The sequence below is a fragment of the Diceros bicornis genome, chromosome 17 (genome assembly GCF_020826845.1).
Source record: "Diceros bicornis minor isolate mBicDic1 chromosome 17, mDicBic1.mat.cur, whole genome shotgun sequence".
In the NCBI taxonomy this organism is placed as follows: domain Eukaryota; kingdom Metazoa; phylum Chordata; class Mammalia; order Perissodactyla; family Rhinocerotidae; genus Diceros; species Diceros bicornis.
This window is the reverse complement of record NC_080756.1, coordinates 35,730,031-35,745,679: the sequence shown is the minus strand read 5'-3', so window position 1 is coordinate 35,745,679 and position 15,649 is coordinate 35,730,031. Positions and strand designations below refer to the sequence as shown.

At 37.3% G+C, this 15,649-nt stretch overlaps 1 protein-coding gene across 5 annotated transcripts in view; it reads left to right on the top strand.

The window, feature by feature from the left end:
- STK38L (serine/threonine kinase 38 like) overlaps positions 1-9,165 on the top strand; it is a 77,793-nt gene extending 68,628 nt beyond the window's left edge. For all 5 annotated transcript variants that reach the window (XM_058558611.1, XM_058558610.1, XM_058558612.1 and 2 more), the window contains 6 exons: positions 166-227; positions 2,119-2,236; positions 2,884-3,007; positions 3,986-4,081; positions 6,146-6,237; positions 6,339-9,165. In XM_058558611.1, the coding sequence (XP_058414594.1) occupies positions 166-227; positions 2,119-2,236; positions 2,884-3,007; positions 3,986-4,081; positions 6,146-6,237; positions 6,339-6,466 (620 nt within the window). In that variant the 3' untranslated portion in view covers positions 6,467-9,165. The remainder of the gene's footprint in view (positions 1-165; positions 228-2,118; positions 2,237-2,883; positions 3,008-3,985; positions 4,082-6,145; positions 6,238-6,338) is intronic.
- Positions 9,166-15,649: the final 6,484 nt, after the last annotated feature.

Sequence of the window (15,649 nt, the reverse complement as noted above, 5' to 3'; positions counted from 1 at the left end):
TTTCGGGCTAAAGTAGTATAGTGGGTTTGCTTCAGTACTGTTGGGAACTGAAGCTTCTCTCCTTCTTCTCACTCCTTAAACCAGTGTATTTTAAATGTGTATGTGGAAATTTTTTTTGGTGCAAGTTTTTCCCTCATGATTATGGTTCTGTCTTGTTGAAATTAGCGTTTCAGAACATGAACTCAAAGAGGAAAGCAGAAACGTGGAAGAAGAACAGGAGACAACTGGTGAGTTAGCCACGTTTCTGAGAAAGAATTTTGTGCCCTGGTCCTAAAAATCTCATTTGGTTTTTGCTTGATTATTTTATATCTTGACAACGATTAATACTTACTTCATAGCAATGACAGAGTGTGTCCTGGGATCACATAGTTTTCTTAGTTTCTCTGTAACATCTCCTTGCCTGTGAAGTGAAATGCTGATTTTTAGTTTATGATTTATTTTTAGAGTATTTTATCGAGCATACCTATAATTAAGTAGTCTGTTTACTAGTAATGAGCACTTTATACAAAACACACTGAGGTGAGTGTGATTGTGGTGAATGCCTTGTGCTTTCCATTTTCCCATTTTCCATACCTGTCCTGATACAACAAATATCAGTCAGCACAAGTGAGGAGGTTGTGTATTTCTAGGAACTTTATAGACAAACAGCAAGTTAGCCATGTTAACAGTGTTACAATAAAATAGATAAAATGAAATTAGAAAGCCGACTTTACCGCAGATAAACTTAGTTACTCCTTTGATGTGGAACGACACTCTCTCTTTTATCCCCACACCATTTCTCCTCTGTTACTTAGCAAATATAAGAATTGCCTGCCCCTCTTCCTCTTTCTCCTTATCCTGTGAACTAGGTCCATGAACATCCTCAAGGTTAGGAATGTGCCTTTTGACTTTTCCTAATTTCTTGTTCAGTGTCTGGCACATATAGACACTCCCTAAATATTTGTTAAATTCAACCAAGTGATGAAAGGGAAACTAATTCAGCATTCCCTCAGGAAGGTAAATAGACTGAAGGTAACAGTCTGATGCCCTCTCAAACCAAATTAAAAGACCTCTGTATTATTGAGCTCCTCCTCTCATTAGCCCAAGTAATTGCAAGCTTCCTATGCTTGTAAGACATTACTAATGTAAAAAAATGTTTAAAATGTATTGAGCTGTACATCAACAAAAACTTCCTTCTACTTTGAAATGTGTCACTTTAGATCAGATTTTACAATTGAGAAAAGAATTGCAATATTTCCTACTTTTAAAGGGAAAAATGAATACTGCTTAAAAATATGGTGGGAATTCTGTACCCCCTATTTACAGAATATTCAGAGGTGATTACTCAAGTGAATGTTTTACTATTCTCATGGCCATCATCATGACTTATATCAGTGTTTCCCAAGGGAGAAGTAGAGGGGAATCTATAGGTATTTTGGGCAGGATATTCCTTTAGAACCTGTATCCCTTGCCCACTAAATGCCATTTATGTTCTCCCCCACGTCATTGAAGTGACAAAATCTGCTGTCACACATTTTCAAATGGCCCCTAGAATACTACCCTTAGTTGAGAACTATTGCCTTAAAGAGATAGTTTTTGTAAGATTTTATATGAATTCAGAATGAAAAACTGCATTGCTTCCTAATGGATAAGCAATGCCCTGGAATTAAGTTTATAATGAAAATACCTGATGTTTATATAGTAGGTTGTAGTTTATAAAGCACATTTCCTTTTCTTGTTTCATCCCCATATCAACTCTGTTAGGACAGCTATTATTACTCCAATTTTATGTAAGCAGAAGCTGAGGCTCAGAGAGGTTGAATAACTTGCCTGAAGAACACATTAGTAGTGAGCGGGGAAGCCAGGCCTACTGGGCTTAACCTTTTTATTCTTTTTGAAATGGATTTAGGGCTAAATATATAAATAACTTAGATGAGCTTCTTAGGGGGTAGAAATCATGTCTTAACATATTTTCTGACTCAGTACCTATCACTAAGCCTTATACATGATAAACATGCAAAACAAGTATTAAATGAAAAACTACCTTCTTTATGTATTGCTTTTGCCAGTAATGAGCCATACTCAGATCTTTCAAAAAAAAAAATATGAGTGCTTGTTTGACAAGCTGTTCCTTTTCAGGCATATTCCACAGTTGGGACGCCAGATTACATTGCTCCGGAAGTATTCATGCAGACTGGTTACAACAAATTGTGTGACTGGTGGTCTTTGGGAGTGATTATGTATGAAATGCTAATAGGTATGTTTTATCATTCATTTGTGTACATACTATATAAATTTCCTTGAGTGTCACTGATTGAACATATTGCAGATATCATGGACTAAAATATCTGAAGCCAGCTCCGAAGGCCTAGTGGTTAAGTTCAGTGAGCTCCACTTCGGTGGCCCAGGTTTCATTCCTGGGCTCGGACCTACACCACTCTGTTAGCAGCCATGCTTTGCTGGCAGCCCACACGCTAAAAAATAGAGGAAGATTGGCATGGATGTTAGCTCAGGGCAAATCTTCCTCTGCAAAAAGAAAATAAATAAATAAATAAAATAAAACATCCTGACTCTTTTACACTGATTTCTGACATTCTTCAATGTTAAATACACAATGATAAATATCAGTAAGTTCTCTAGGGAACCAGTTTCAGGAAGGGGTATTTAACTGGCACTCATTATGTCAAAATTGTATCTGCATGGCCTTTCAGGTAAAAGGGGGGCAATGCTTAAGTCCTTTATATTGACTTGATTAGCAATTTTATTATAAATTGATGAATGGTGGCATTTTTTTATTGTTAAATAGAGCACTCGGGGCTTTTTTGTTTCTTTGACACATATAGAGTAGGTATAGCATCTATGATCATAAAAGCTGATAAAACTTTTGTTTTCTCTGATATGTAGGATATCCACCTTTCTGCTCTGAAACACCTCAAGAAACATATAGAAAAGTGATGAACTGGAAAGAAACTCTGGTATTTCCTCCAGAGGTGCCTATTTCTGAGAAAGCCAAGGACTTAATTCTTAGGTTAGTGGTTAAATCCCTAGAGGAGTTTGTGGTATCTTAAAACTTCACAGGTACCTAAAAGACTCAATTGAGCATTTCATTTTTGTGGAGAGAGAAGGACTACACTGATTTATACAATCAAACAGATCAGTAAAGAAAAGGTGTTTTAAAAAAAATGCAAACTCTTAAAAGGAAGTATGCAGAAAAAAAGTAAGAGTTTAGAAGAGGGAAGAGGTCTTGTACCGTTTCAAAGGTCACTCCTGTTAGAATGCAGTGACCCTATCCCATTAAAGAGAAAAGGGAAAATAAATTGTTCATAGCAGTTCATATCACAAAAGTCTATATGTGAAATCTTTTCTAAGCAAAAGATTCCATTCTGTTTCTCAACTAAGATGGCAAATTGCTGGAAGGAATATAACTTGGGACAACCTATGGGAACAGCCAATCAGTAGCATATTATCAAAAATCTTTAAACTATATATGACCTTTGACCCAGCAATTCTACTTCTAGGAATTTTGCTTATACAGATAATCAGATGTGTGTAAAGATTTAGGTACAATATTTATCATGATATTGTTTTTAGTAATGAAAAATTGAAAACCATCTAAATGTTCAACAGTAGTGGACTGGCTAAAAAAACTGTAATATTTCCATATGCAAATTTTAGAAAATGAAGTTATAGAAAAATATTTAATGACTTCGGGAAATTTTCGCAGTATATTAAGTGAAAAAAAAAATAGTCCTAAAATAGTAACTACTGTATCAACACAATATTTTTTAAATTATAATAAAAGACTAGAAGGAAATGGCTTCAAACGGTTTACAGTTGTTATCTCTGAACGGTGCAGTTACAGGTGATTTCTGTTTTCTCCCACATTTCCCACAAGAAACAGAGTTAACTTCAGTAAACAGAAAAAAAGAGAAATATTTGAAATAATACAAATAGAGTACTTTAGATATAATTTGCGTATGATAATTTCTCTGTTTCCATTTTCTAGATTTTGTGTTGATTCTGAAAATAGAATTGGAAATAGTGGAGTAGAAGAAATAAAAGGTCATCCTTTTTTTGAAGGTGTAGACTGGGGGCACATCAGGTATGTTCTCAGCCTTTGAATGGGAGAGGTCTGAGTAAAAACGAATTTTTCAACTAGATGTAGTGATTAATTTCTGTCTGATTCTGCTAGGTTAAATACAAGAAGTAACACTGTTAAAATGTTATTAAATTAGTGTTTTCTGGATTATATAAGTGAGTGAGACTATAGTGGCTATAGCTAAATGACTCGTTTTAGCTAATATCCACTTAAAGGGAAAAACCACATATTGTGTCTCTGTTTAGATTTTTATATTCAGTTACATGATGAAGGTTTTTAGCACCACAAAGAAGTATTTATATTTCACACTGTAACCTCTCATTTTTGTCCTCTCTCTAATATACCATACTATGTCTCCTTTATTAATTTATAAGAAAATACAGTCCCTTTTTTAAAAATTGTGGGAAAAGATAAATAATGCAAGTAACCTTTAAGAATTTGCTTATGTTGTTAATTGTAAACTTTGGCCTTTATTCAGTTTACGACCAAACTATCTTCAATAGTGCTGGTCTGTTCTCCACATAGCGACAGTTTAGAAACATAAATCTGATCATGCCATTTTCTTCCTTCCCTTTGCACCTAAAATAAAATTAAGGATCCTGATCTGCATTTCAGGACTGTGGGGTGTGGCTCTCGCCTCATCTGTACAAGTCACATCTTGTGTGGGCTTTCCCACTCCTCCCCCCTCAGGGCTTTGTCATGTGCTATTCATTTTGACTGCAGTGCTCTTCTCCTCTCTGCCCCAGTCCTGCCCCTGCCCCGCTCTGCCTAGCAACTCCTTTTCATCTTTCAAGACAGCTTAGGTGTCACTTCATCCATGCAGAGCTTCACTGGAGCTCCTACTGTGTGCTAGGCACTCCACCTGTGGTAAAAATAGCTAATTTTTTGATCATTTATTATATGCCCAGCACTCTTCTAAGTACTTTATGTGCATTTCTTATCTTATTCTCATAATAAACTTATAAAACAGATACTATTATCCCTATTTCACAAATGAGGAAACTAAGGCACAGAGAAGTAATTTGCCTACAGGGCCACAGTTAGTCAATGATCTAGCTAGAGTTGCTAGCTAGAATTAGACCCAGGACGTTTGATTCTGGAGTCCTGACTCTTAACTGCTATGCTGTATTATACTGTACATATATCATCTCCTTGAACAGAACTGTGACTTACCCCTTTTGACAGTTGGAAGGATGCTTTGAGACCACCAGTCCAATCTCGTTTACAATGAGGCAACAGTCGCAGAGCAGAGACTTGCCTGCCTAAGGTCATCCTGCTAATTAATGACAACAGATTAGATCTCAGGGCACCTGGGTCTGTGGTTCTTTCCACTAAACTAATATAAATTTATTAAGTTAGTAGATTAAGTATAAATAAGTTGGAATAATTCTGGGAAAAATACATACATGCTTTTACATAATTTTGTAAACTTATCACCGAATGGATCCAATAAGTATTTGTTGAAAAAACAGAAGCAATAAAAATTGATAACTTCTTTTAATTATTTCTATACTTAAATATTTTTAGCATGATACAAGGCCTTTTTTTGACTAATTTTTTAATGTAATGTCCCTGATTCCCTTAAAATTTATATGACTGAGAAGTTTTTGGATTCAGATTTCATCAAAAATGCATAGTCCCTTCACTCTTTGAGCCCCTTATTTTCCCAAATGACTTGTGATTTATGGATTCTCTACTAGAAGAATTCTATTCCTGAATTAATTAGGTAGGATCCAGTCCCCACAATATCCAGCATACTTTATAATTATAAAATATGTTAAATCAAATCTGTTCCACTTTCCTTTTCACTAACTCTTGTTTTTCCACTTGAAAAAAACAGCATGAGAAAGTCTTGGTACGAAGAAATAAAAACTCCAAGTAAATGATAATATTTTAATAAAAAATTATATTCAGCTATGAAATCCACCTAATTATTTTCAAATCCACGATAAATATCCTTGGCTCTTCTAATATAGAACAGCATGCAGAATTTGCAAGTAGAATTAGTTTTTTGGAAAATTAAGAGTTCAAGAAAATTTACCATGGTTACTCAATACCTTTTTATAGGGAAAGGCCAGCAGCAATCCCTATAGAAATCAAAAGTATTGATGATACTTCAAATTTTGATGACTTTCCTGAATCTGATATTTTACAACCAGGTAAGCAATCTACAGCACAACTAACACTATTAAAAGTCTATGAAGATGATGACATTTTCACTAATGAAATTCCTTTGCTCTTGGTTAATTTTTCTATCTAGTGCCCAACGCCACAGAACCGGACTACAAATCCAAAGACTGGGTTTTTCTCAATTATACCTATAAAAGATTTGAAGGGTTGACTCAACGTGGCTCTATCCCCACCTACATGAAAGCTGGGAAATTATGAACGAAGATCACATTCTCCCACAACCAAGAGAACTCAGGTAGCTGCATCACCAGGCGCGCTTGGCGTAGACACAATACACTGAAATACTCCTGAGATGGTGGTGCTTGTGACTACAAGAGGAAATTCTACAGGATTAGGATTTCTAAGACTACTACAGGAATGGGTTGGCAGTGCCAGCTGGCTTTTTTTTTTTTTTTTTAATATTTTATTATTTTTGTTAACTTTATTATACGAAGGTACTGGAATAAAAGAAACGTACATCCCTTTCTAACTGCACTGCCTACATGCGTATTAAGGTCCATTCTGCCTGTGTGTGCTGTGGCTTTGTACTGTAACACCTCTAATCAATTCAGGAGAAACACATATCATTTAAAGCAACATAGGCTCACCTGTAGATAACACTGCAGTATTGCTTTTTTTACTGCAAATCTTATGGGTCTAGATAATCAATAAAAGCCATCTTCTATGGTTGGTGTTAGAACACTTGTCCTATTGGTTTGGACATCTATAGAATATAGACGAAGACGATTTCTGTAATGGTTTTAAGAAATTTTAAAAAGGAAATACACTGGTTATTTAAAAAATAGAATTTATCATCATGTTATTACACAAACTCCATAGTAGGGAGTGACAAGTTTATAATGAGGAGGAAGTTCAACACCTTCACTCAAGCACTCCACTAATATATTTACTTTGCATTCAGAAATACTGATGACCTTTATATACGTAGTCCGTATACTCATAGGGAGATGTACTGTATCATATAAAATGTAAAGTTGCTTTTATTGTGACAAGAGGACTTCTTTTTTAATAAGAGGACATGGCATTATTTTAATTTGTTTATGGTGAGTTGAATTTAAGAAATGACCATGAAGGCTGCTTGTGGAACTAGTGTATTTTTATTAAACTATTTTTTTAAATGTCAAACTTCTGATCATGTAAATGGACTGTAGAGAACAAAGAGCTATTGACTTTGGTTTTCTAGAAAGTTGTTACATATCATGGTTGGTTAACTTTTATTTCTTTTGATGAAAATTTTTCCTTTGATGGTACTTGTATTATTGTGCCATTATTTTCTTATACTCCAAATGTACCAAAGATCCTGAGCAGAGTGTATGTTCGCAACTAAGTAGAATTTTCCTTTCCTGTGGGAGTGCTGTATTCAGACAGGACACATCCTGGATAGAGGTCATCTTATTCAAGGGCAATATTGTTCATGTTTAGCTACATCACTGTGGTCAACGTAAATGGACTTAAGGAAGTAAATGCAGGTGGGGGGTGTGATGAGAGGATAGGGGAGATGATGTCAGCATCAGATTCTTTGGGTATTTCCCTAAGAATTAAATAATCTTTTCTAGCTCAACATTTTAATTCTAAAAGGACTCTCTGAGGTTTTGATTCCATAAGCACTAGTTGAGGAATAATACTTTATCAAAGAATGGCCTAATATTTGTCTTAACTGTTAATTGATAGAATTTTTTTAAGATACAACAGTTATAACCATTACAAATGATCTGTGATCAAAATCTGAAATGATGATTTATTTGTAGGGATATTCTTCTTAATGGGGAAGAATTGCATAGGATCATTATGCATATCTACAAAAGCTTTTATAAATGTTGCTGCTAGGCAGCGCCACAGTATTTCAATTAGGCTATCCTGGATTTTTCCCCCCCATTCACTCTCTCTCTTTTCGTCCTTCCTTTCATTCATTCATTCTTTCTTTCTTTCTAGGATTTCATACTTATTATGTGTTCATCTAATAGTTCATATCCATTTTTCTTGTTTGGATCATGTGACTGAGTATCTGGGAGAGAGAACCATTAAAATTCTGGGGTATCTCAATTTGACTCACTCTGGTTTTTCTAATCATAACTGCCTCTAATTTTACAAAATATTTGGTTTCTGCTCAGTTTTGTGAGATTTTCTCACCCCACCTTTTTTTTGTAAAGGACTGTTTTGCTAGTATGATAGCGAATGGGTAAGACATGAGGAAATTGCAACACTCTCTAGTTCTAATGTGGAAACTATTCTAGTATAGAAAAAATCAGTAATTCAAGTTGACACAGAGAGAGAGAGGGAGAGAGAAAAAGGAGCTGAATTACCTAAGTTCACTTTTTAATTGGATAAGAATAGAGCATTTTAGTTTCCATCTCCCTCATTCTTATTAACAGGAAGAACTTGGAAATAGTTATGATTTCTTGGCAGTGGAAAGGCAATTCTGGAAAGTTTACTTTGTTTAGAGTCTCATTTTTCCCTGGAGTTAATAGAGTGATTCACAACCTTTGGGGTTTCCTCCTCATCAAAAGCATTTCTTAAGTGCCTATCTAAAAGCAATTAAAGACTGTGTCTGCCCTTTGGAGGCTAAGAATTTAATACATGATGCAAATTAGCTAGATAATTTGCAAAGTACCCTTGAGATTGAATTTTCTCTGTTATACATTTCCCATATTCCAGGTGAACCATTTAATTTAAATAACAAAACCCTATCTAATCAGCTGGGCATAATGACATTTTCTTTAAATTAGACTCTATTTTGAATTAAAGAGTTTTATTATAAACTGTGTTTTTGGTTTTTCTAAGTATATAGAAAGCTTGTATAATTCAGATTTATTGATTTCCTGATCTAATGTAGACTTTGACTTTTTTTATTAAAAAACTTTTGTATTAAAGCAAGTTATGTTATTTTTCTTTTATGCTTTTCTTGTTAACATAGCTTTAAATCTTTAAATTTATTGAAGCATAGTGCTATCTGAAAATAAGGAATTTCTTATAAATCAACCTTTCTGAATGGAACATATTGCTGACTTAATAAGCTATTACAATGGAAAACAACAAATGTGGAATATTCAAAACTTTCTTTGGTTGCTTAAGATAGGGTTTCATTTATTTCTATAATAGCATACTTTTTCTGTTTTTAAACACCTGTATATCTTTATGTAAATCTGTAAATTTTAAAATATTTTTAAGTACATTTATTTTTGGTGTTTTATTGTAGAAAACCTTTAGACAATCAATCAATCAGTGTCTACTGGTAGGAGAAACAGCTATCCATCTTTTGATGATCTACAAATAAATGAATTGAGATTTTAATCAGTAGAGAGGTCCCTGGCTACCAATCACATTCTTTCTTTGAATTGCTAAGATTCAGAACATTCAAAATAACTGTTTTGCTAAACCATGATTATATCCTCTCTTCTTTATTTAAATTTTATTTTCTCTTTAGAAGTGCACTTATTTCTGGAAAATTTTAATGAAACAAACACTTAGCACAAATATAAATACAAGACACTTGGGATATATTTTAGATTTTTATGAAAAAAATGTGAGAGGATATTGCTGCTTTAAAAAGGAATGAAGTAATAAAAATAGATCTTAGTTATTTTTTTAAAAGCAATATAAATTATTCAGCAGTTGTCTAGAAGAATAATCACCAGGCTGTTGAGTTCTGTGTTCAGTTACTGAGTTTCAAAAATATGTCTTGGTGGCATGAGGCCTTTTTCATTGAAGGTAAGAAAAGAATAAAAACTATGTTTATAATATTTCTCTTGGTGAGGTTTTTTGGTTTTATTTTTGAGTTTTGAGAAGGTGTTATCCAAAACTCAAGAAAGACTATTTTGTAAATGTACCCAACATTTACACTTAGAGATCACATCAAGAACAAAATAAGTATTTGAAGTTTCAATTGTGTTATGTTTAAACGATCAAGATAGTTGTACAGGTTTATGTACAATTACCCCATTGGCCAAAACCAATTAGCAAGCAGAATTGAAATTAAAAATGCCTCAAAATTAAACTGAAAATGCCTCAAGATAGCATGGAAACCAGTGATAGAAGGGGCCCAGTCCCCAGGTTATCACTCCATCCTGTCCCGTGGAAGACACTGATAATCAATCATGATACTCTCTCTGCTGAGCTCAGAGGGAGCCAGTCAGAATCCTACTCATCCTGGTTGTGCTCCCAACTGTTCCCTGATGTAACATCGTTTCAATTACATCATTATTAAGACTAAACAGTGAAAACATTGATTGTCAAAACTTGGACATTGGAGCAAACTTGGAGACTCTAAATTCATCTTTCAAAAGCATTTTGTGATAAAAAGAACTTATATTTGTATACAAAATGCTTTCACTTGCATTATTCATTTTGGTTTTTACTACTACTCTGTGAAATAAACATGATGAACATGAAGCTGAGCGTGACTTACCCAAACACAGGTAATGAATTGCTCTTGAACCCAAGTCCAGTGCTCCTTCTACGCATGGAGCATGCTTCATTGACAGATTACCTCGTATGCTTCTAGACCTCAGAAATATACATGGGGAGCTAGTGAGAGTTGTCTCTTTGGGTACTTTTGACTGAAAGTGTCAGAAGACAACTAAAAATAGCTTCAACAATAAGGAAAATTAATATATGGTGTAACACTAAGGCACAAGGAGCTTCCAGGGTGATCAATTGAGCATCTCAAAAACATCATAAAGGACACAAGTTCTTGCCATTTTTCTACTTCGTCATCCTCAGAGTGTTGGCTTTGTCCTTGGTCTTTCTCAGAGAGGCTAGATGGATATAGGGACTCGTAAGCAAATCCTCACACAACATGTAAGTCCTTAAAAAGAGAAACTACTTCTGTGCACCCCCTTTTTTTAAGAGCAAGGAAAATCTTTTCCAGAAGCATTCTAAGCCAAGTAACCCCCACATTATATTGGCCGTGATTATGTCATCCATCCATTCCTACAACAGTACCTGGCCTGGTTGGTGATTGACTTAAAACTAATGAGGCTTCACATCCTTGGTACTAGGGTGAGGCTCACCTAAAGCGCATGGCCACGTGATACCAGACCCAAAATAGAGTTCTTTTAACAAGCTCCAAGATAATGAAAAGGGTGCCACACAGGTTTACAGCAATGGTTCTTACCTGATGCCACTGCACCTGGATTTTGTTGCTGGCTCTGCTATTGCCTGTGTATGCACTGAAGGCTGGTCCATTAAAGGCTTACCCATCAAAAACAGGAGTACTGAGTACCACTGTGCTAGACCATGGCTCAGCTACTGGGATCCCAATTTTCTTGTCCTTCGGAGAACCAGGAGTAGGGGTGGTCTCTGGACATCATACAAACAGAATGGCTGTACGGGCCAGTGACCGGGGCTTGGGTTTTTTAGTGCTTTTGCCATCCCTCCCAGCTCCTATTCATCTCTTGATTGGTCCATCTCCCCCAAGGCCCTTATTTCAGTAATAGGGACCCTCATCAACTTACTTCCCCCCCCAGATCCAGCAAGGGATGGGGTGGCCTAATTACTATCGGCTCAACTGCTTTGTCTAACTTGAGAAGATGGGCTTTGACTAATACAAATCAAAACATTTCTCAGGTGAGGTTGTACTAACAACCACAAAGTTACCTCGGAATTACTTTACTGTTCATATTAAAATATTCCTTATCAAACCCTTAAACATAGGCTGACTTTTAAGTCTCTTCCAAAGGGAGACACCCATGACAGCAAAGGGAAAGTGTCCTTAGTCTTGTCCTCTTAGGTAAGATTATCATGAACTAGAACCTGAAGAATCCTGTACAACTGTATACAATAAGAGGAGGACTGAGGAGGACCTGGGACACCACACTTGCTTTAGGCGTATCCCAAACCTGCAAAAGTACAAATTAGTTCTGCTTTTGACACTTAACATACACACACACAAATACATAACCTCTAAGGGAAAAATAACTTTAAGCAATAACTCACATTTAAAGAGATGTCTGCACAACTATTCCCTCATTCCTCTCCTAAGTTTTGTTCCTCCCTCTATTTTTGTCAGCATTTTGGTTTTTTTTTTTTTTTTTTTTTTTGCTAGTTCTGTCCTCTGGCTACTAGAAATACACACACACACAACTTAACCCCTGCAAGAACCTAGGCTTAAGAAAATTCATTTTTGACAAGTTGAAGCATATTTCCTAAAGTAGAGTATTCAGAGCAACTGTTTCAAAATCAACAGGGTTGATTTCAAATAATCCTTATTTGAAATAAGGATTTAGGGTGTCTCACCCCAGACCTACTAAATCAGAATCTCTGGGATGGCTCTGAAATTCTGCACCTTCTCATGCACATGCAACTTTGGAAACCACTGAGCTAAGGGAGAAAGGACACTGGTTGGACTTTTCCAAAAACAAAATAATACCTGCCCCATCGATTGCTGTGAGAACATCTATGTGAAGTAACAGATGCACAGTAGGTGGAGTACACAAGTCAGCACTTACAGCAGTGCCTGGCACATGTAGGCACTCGATAAATATTTGTGAACAAATGAATGAAATAATAACTGCGTTTTGTGGGCGGCCCTACTGTCCATCTAAGGCCAATCTCAAAATGTTTTCACTTTTAATAAAAACATAAATCAACTCCAAAAGCATTGAAAAGGAATGTAGCTTTCGATAAGTTACTTTCCAGAGAAATAATGTAAGAGGATTTGCATTACACAATGAAGCTCCCTAAATACCCTTTTAAAAGCTCTTGCTCAAATTTCCACTCCCTATAGCAGCTGCCACCACCTCCTTTCCTCTCTCTCATGAGTACACCTCCTGCAATTACCTTCTCTGCTTCTCCCCTTCATGGGCGAAGCTCAGGCCGATCTTTCTCATACCAGAAGCCCACTATAGGATCGTCTATCCTTCTAAACACATTTGGCCTCCCTGTTTCTCCCAACTGCGCTCCTACTCATCAACCTGCTCAGCAAATCCAAGAATCTTCCCCAGTAGTCACCCTCCATAGAATTCTGGGGATGGGATGGGGGTGCGGGGAAGAAATATTTTTAATATTAAATATAAATATATTAATATTTTAAAATATTAATAATAAATATATTAATATTTTAAAATATTAATAATATAGTTATTTTCTCCAGTCACTTAGGAGCTCATTAATGGGTAGTTATTTCTTTTTATGCATCATTGGAAGTAGTGTCTTCAATTTGCCCACACTCTGAAGCAGGTGGATATTTTTGTCCTGGACCAACTAAATAAGCGGCCTTAAAGCAACCTCCAAACTCAATTATATCGTTACAATCCTGGCAGGAGGTTGAAAAGGATGGGAATATACCGTGTGTGAGGCAGTGGTTCCAAATTCCAGTACTGTTCTTGCCTAAGTACATGCCATTGAAGCAAAATTAATGAACTAAGTTCACCCTAGGATTAACAATGATTCCTGAAGAGCAGAGCTGTTCCTGGGCTCTTGGCAGGGAAACCTCATTGACCTGAAGGAACTATACCATGCATTTTGCAAGTTATGTTTCAAATTACTTTTCTTAATTTTGCTCAAGGAGAAAATAGGAGAAAACCACTGGTTGGAAATGAGAGATTCCTTTGCCATTTGTCAAGATATTGTGTGGCTCTCTACCTCTGTCTTATCCTAGAAAATATAATATAACTACTCTTTTTTTTTTTTTTTTAAATCATGTCTTAGAAAGTAAAGCTCTATAGCATAAAGAAAAAGTAGCAAGTAAGATTTAAACTTGAACAATAAGGGGAACACATGTTAAACTACAAGAGCAATTTGCCTGGCGCAATCTGGTGGGCCTGTTCTTGTGCATTATGCTTTCTGCTATCATGTTTAGGTTCTGGATTCCTTCTCTTGTTTTCAGGCTTTTGGTGCAAGTGAATCATCGTTTCTAAGAAATGAAGACTGCAGTGATTCACGGGCAAGCTTATTGGACACCACGGTATGAACTCCTAAGAAGAAGATCTGACTTTTACCATCTGGCTTCTACCATCTACAAAGTGATCCCGGCCAAAATACTCATCAGCTCTGAACCTGTTTGTCTACCGATAAGACAAGAATGCTAGGTGCTCCACTACCTCACAAAAGTCGTTGTGAGGTTCACACCAGATGACAAGGGAAAAATGCTTTGTAAGCAAAACATTGTGTACATAGTCTGTACTGTACATTTTAACCAGGGTCCTAGCAATTCTGCCTCACCATTAACTTGGCATTTAACACACGCCCAGGTCTAAGGGTAGCCACCCCTCCCCCCACCTTGGTAAACCATCTCAAAACAGTGCACATTTGTCTGGAAAGCCAGGATTTGAACACGTTCAGGGACACCTAGGCCAGATTTTAAGACTACCTGCCAGGATCTCCGTGGAATTTTTCTTTCTGAGCTGCCAGCAAAAATTTGTGTTGGTGGATTTCGGGGAGAGTTCCAAGTCAAAGCCCGGATTGAGGTGTTTCAAGAGTGGTTTTGATTGGGGATGTGTCTTGGTGTGTGTTATTGAGAGCCACACAGTTCTTAGCATCTCTCTCCATCTCCAGCAGCATCAAGTCCCAGTCTCCCCTTAAGACTGCAACAATTTTCTCCAGTCTTGCGTATTTCTGCCCAGGAATAAGCTTCCAACCCCCTTTGCCCAGGTTCGGCCTTAAGTAGCCTTCAGGACGCATAAGCAGCTAGTTAAGACGCTATAATGAAGAGTCTTGGTAGGGAAATGAATACATTAAGGCTGTTTGATGCAAAGCTTTAGTGTTTTCGCTGCTGTTTCTTTCCTCCACTACCTCTACTGGACAAACTGTAACCAAGGAACGGTCTAGGGACCAGAGGGCGGGGAGCGAACCAGCGTATTAAGCATAGGACGCAGGGCAGTCAAATGATCCCCACAAGGTCTGGCTTCTGCATTTATCCAGCGGTTGCAGGATCCCAAACGGCTTCCTCGGTGATGCCTCTCTGCCATTACACCCTCGTCTCTGCAGCTAAGTCCTTCCCTAGACAGAAAAGAGAAGGGGCCGGGGAAGTCCCTCTTCCAGCTCCCCCCGCCCCAGCGCCCCTCGCTCCGCTACCCCCACCACGCAACGATCTCCATTCATCCTTTACCTTTTCCCCCAAGGGAAACAATGCAAACCTTCGGGACACTCAGACAAAGAATCTTAAAGTGATCGCGGAACACTGTTTTAAGTGGGATGCTTTCCAGAAAGGCTCAAGGTGCTACCTCTCCAGCCTGTCTGCACTTGGCCCCTCGCCGCGGGGGTCGGCGGGGCGGTGCCTCGGTGACTCCGCCCTGCGCCCTGTCCCTGTCTCGCGCCCAGAGCCGAGAGCGCAGACCCAGCGGGCGGGCGGGCGGGCGAGCCCCAGGCCGCATGCTCAGTAGCCGGGGCCGGCCAGGCGGCGAGTCGGCACCCGCTGCGCGCCCAGGGGCTGCAGTGGCGGCC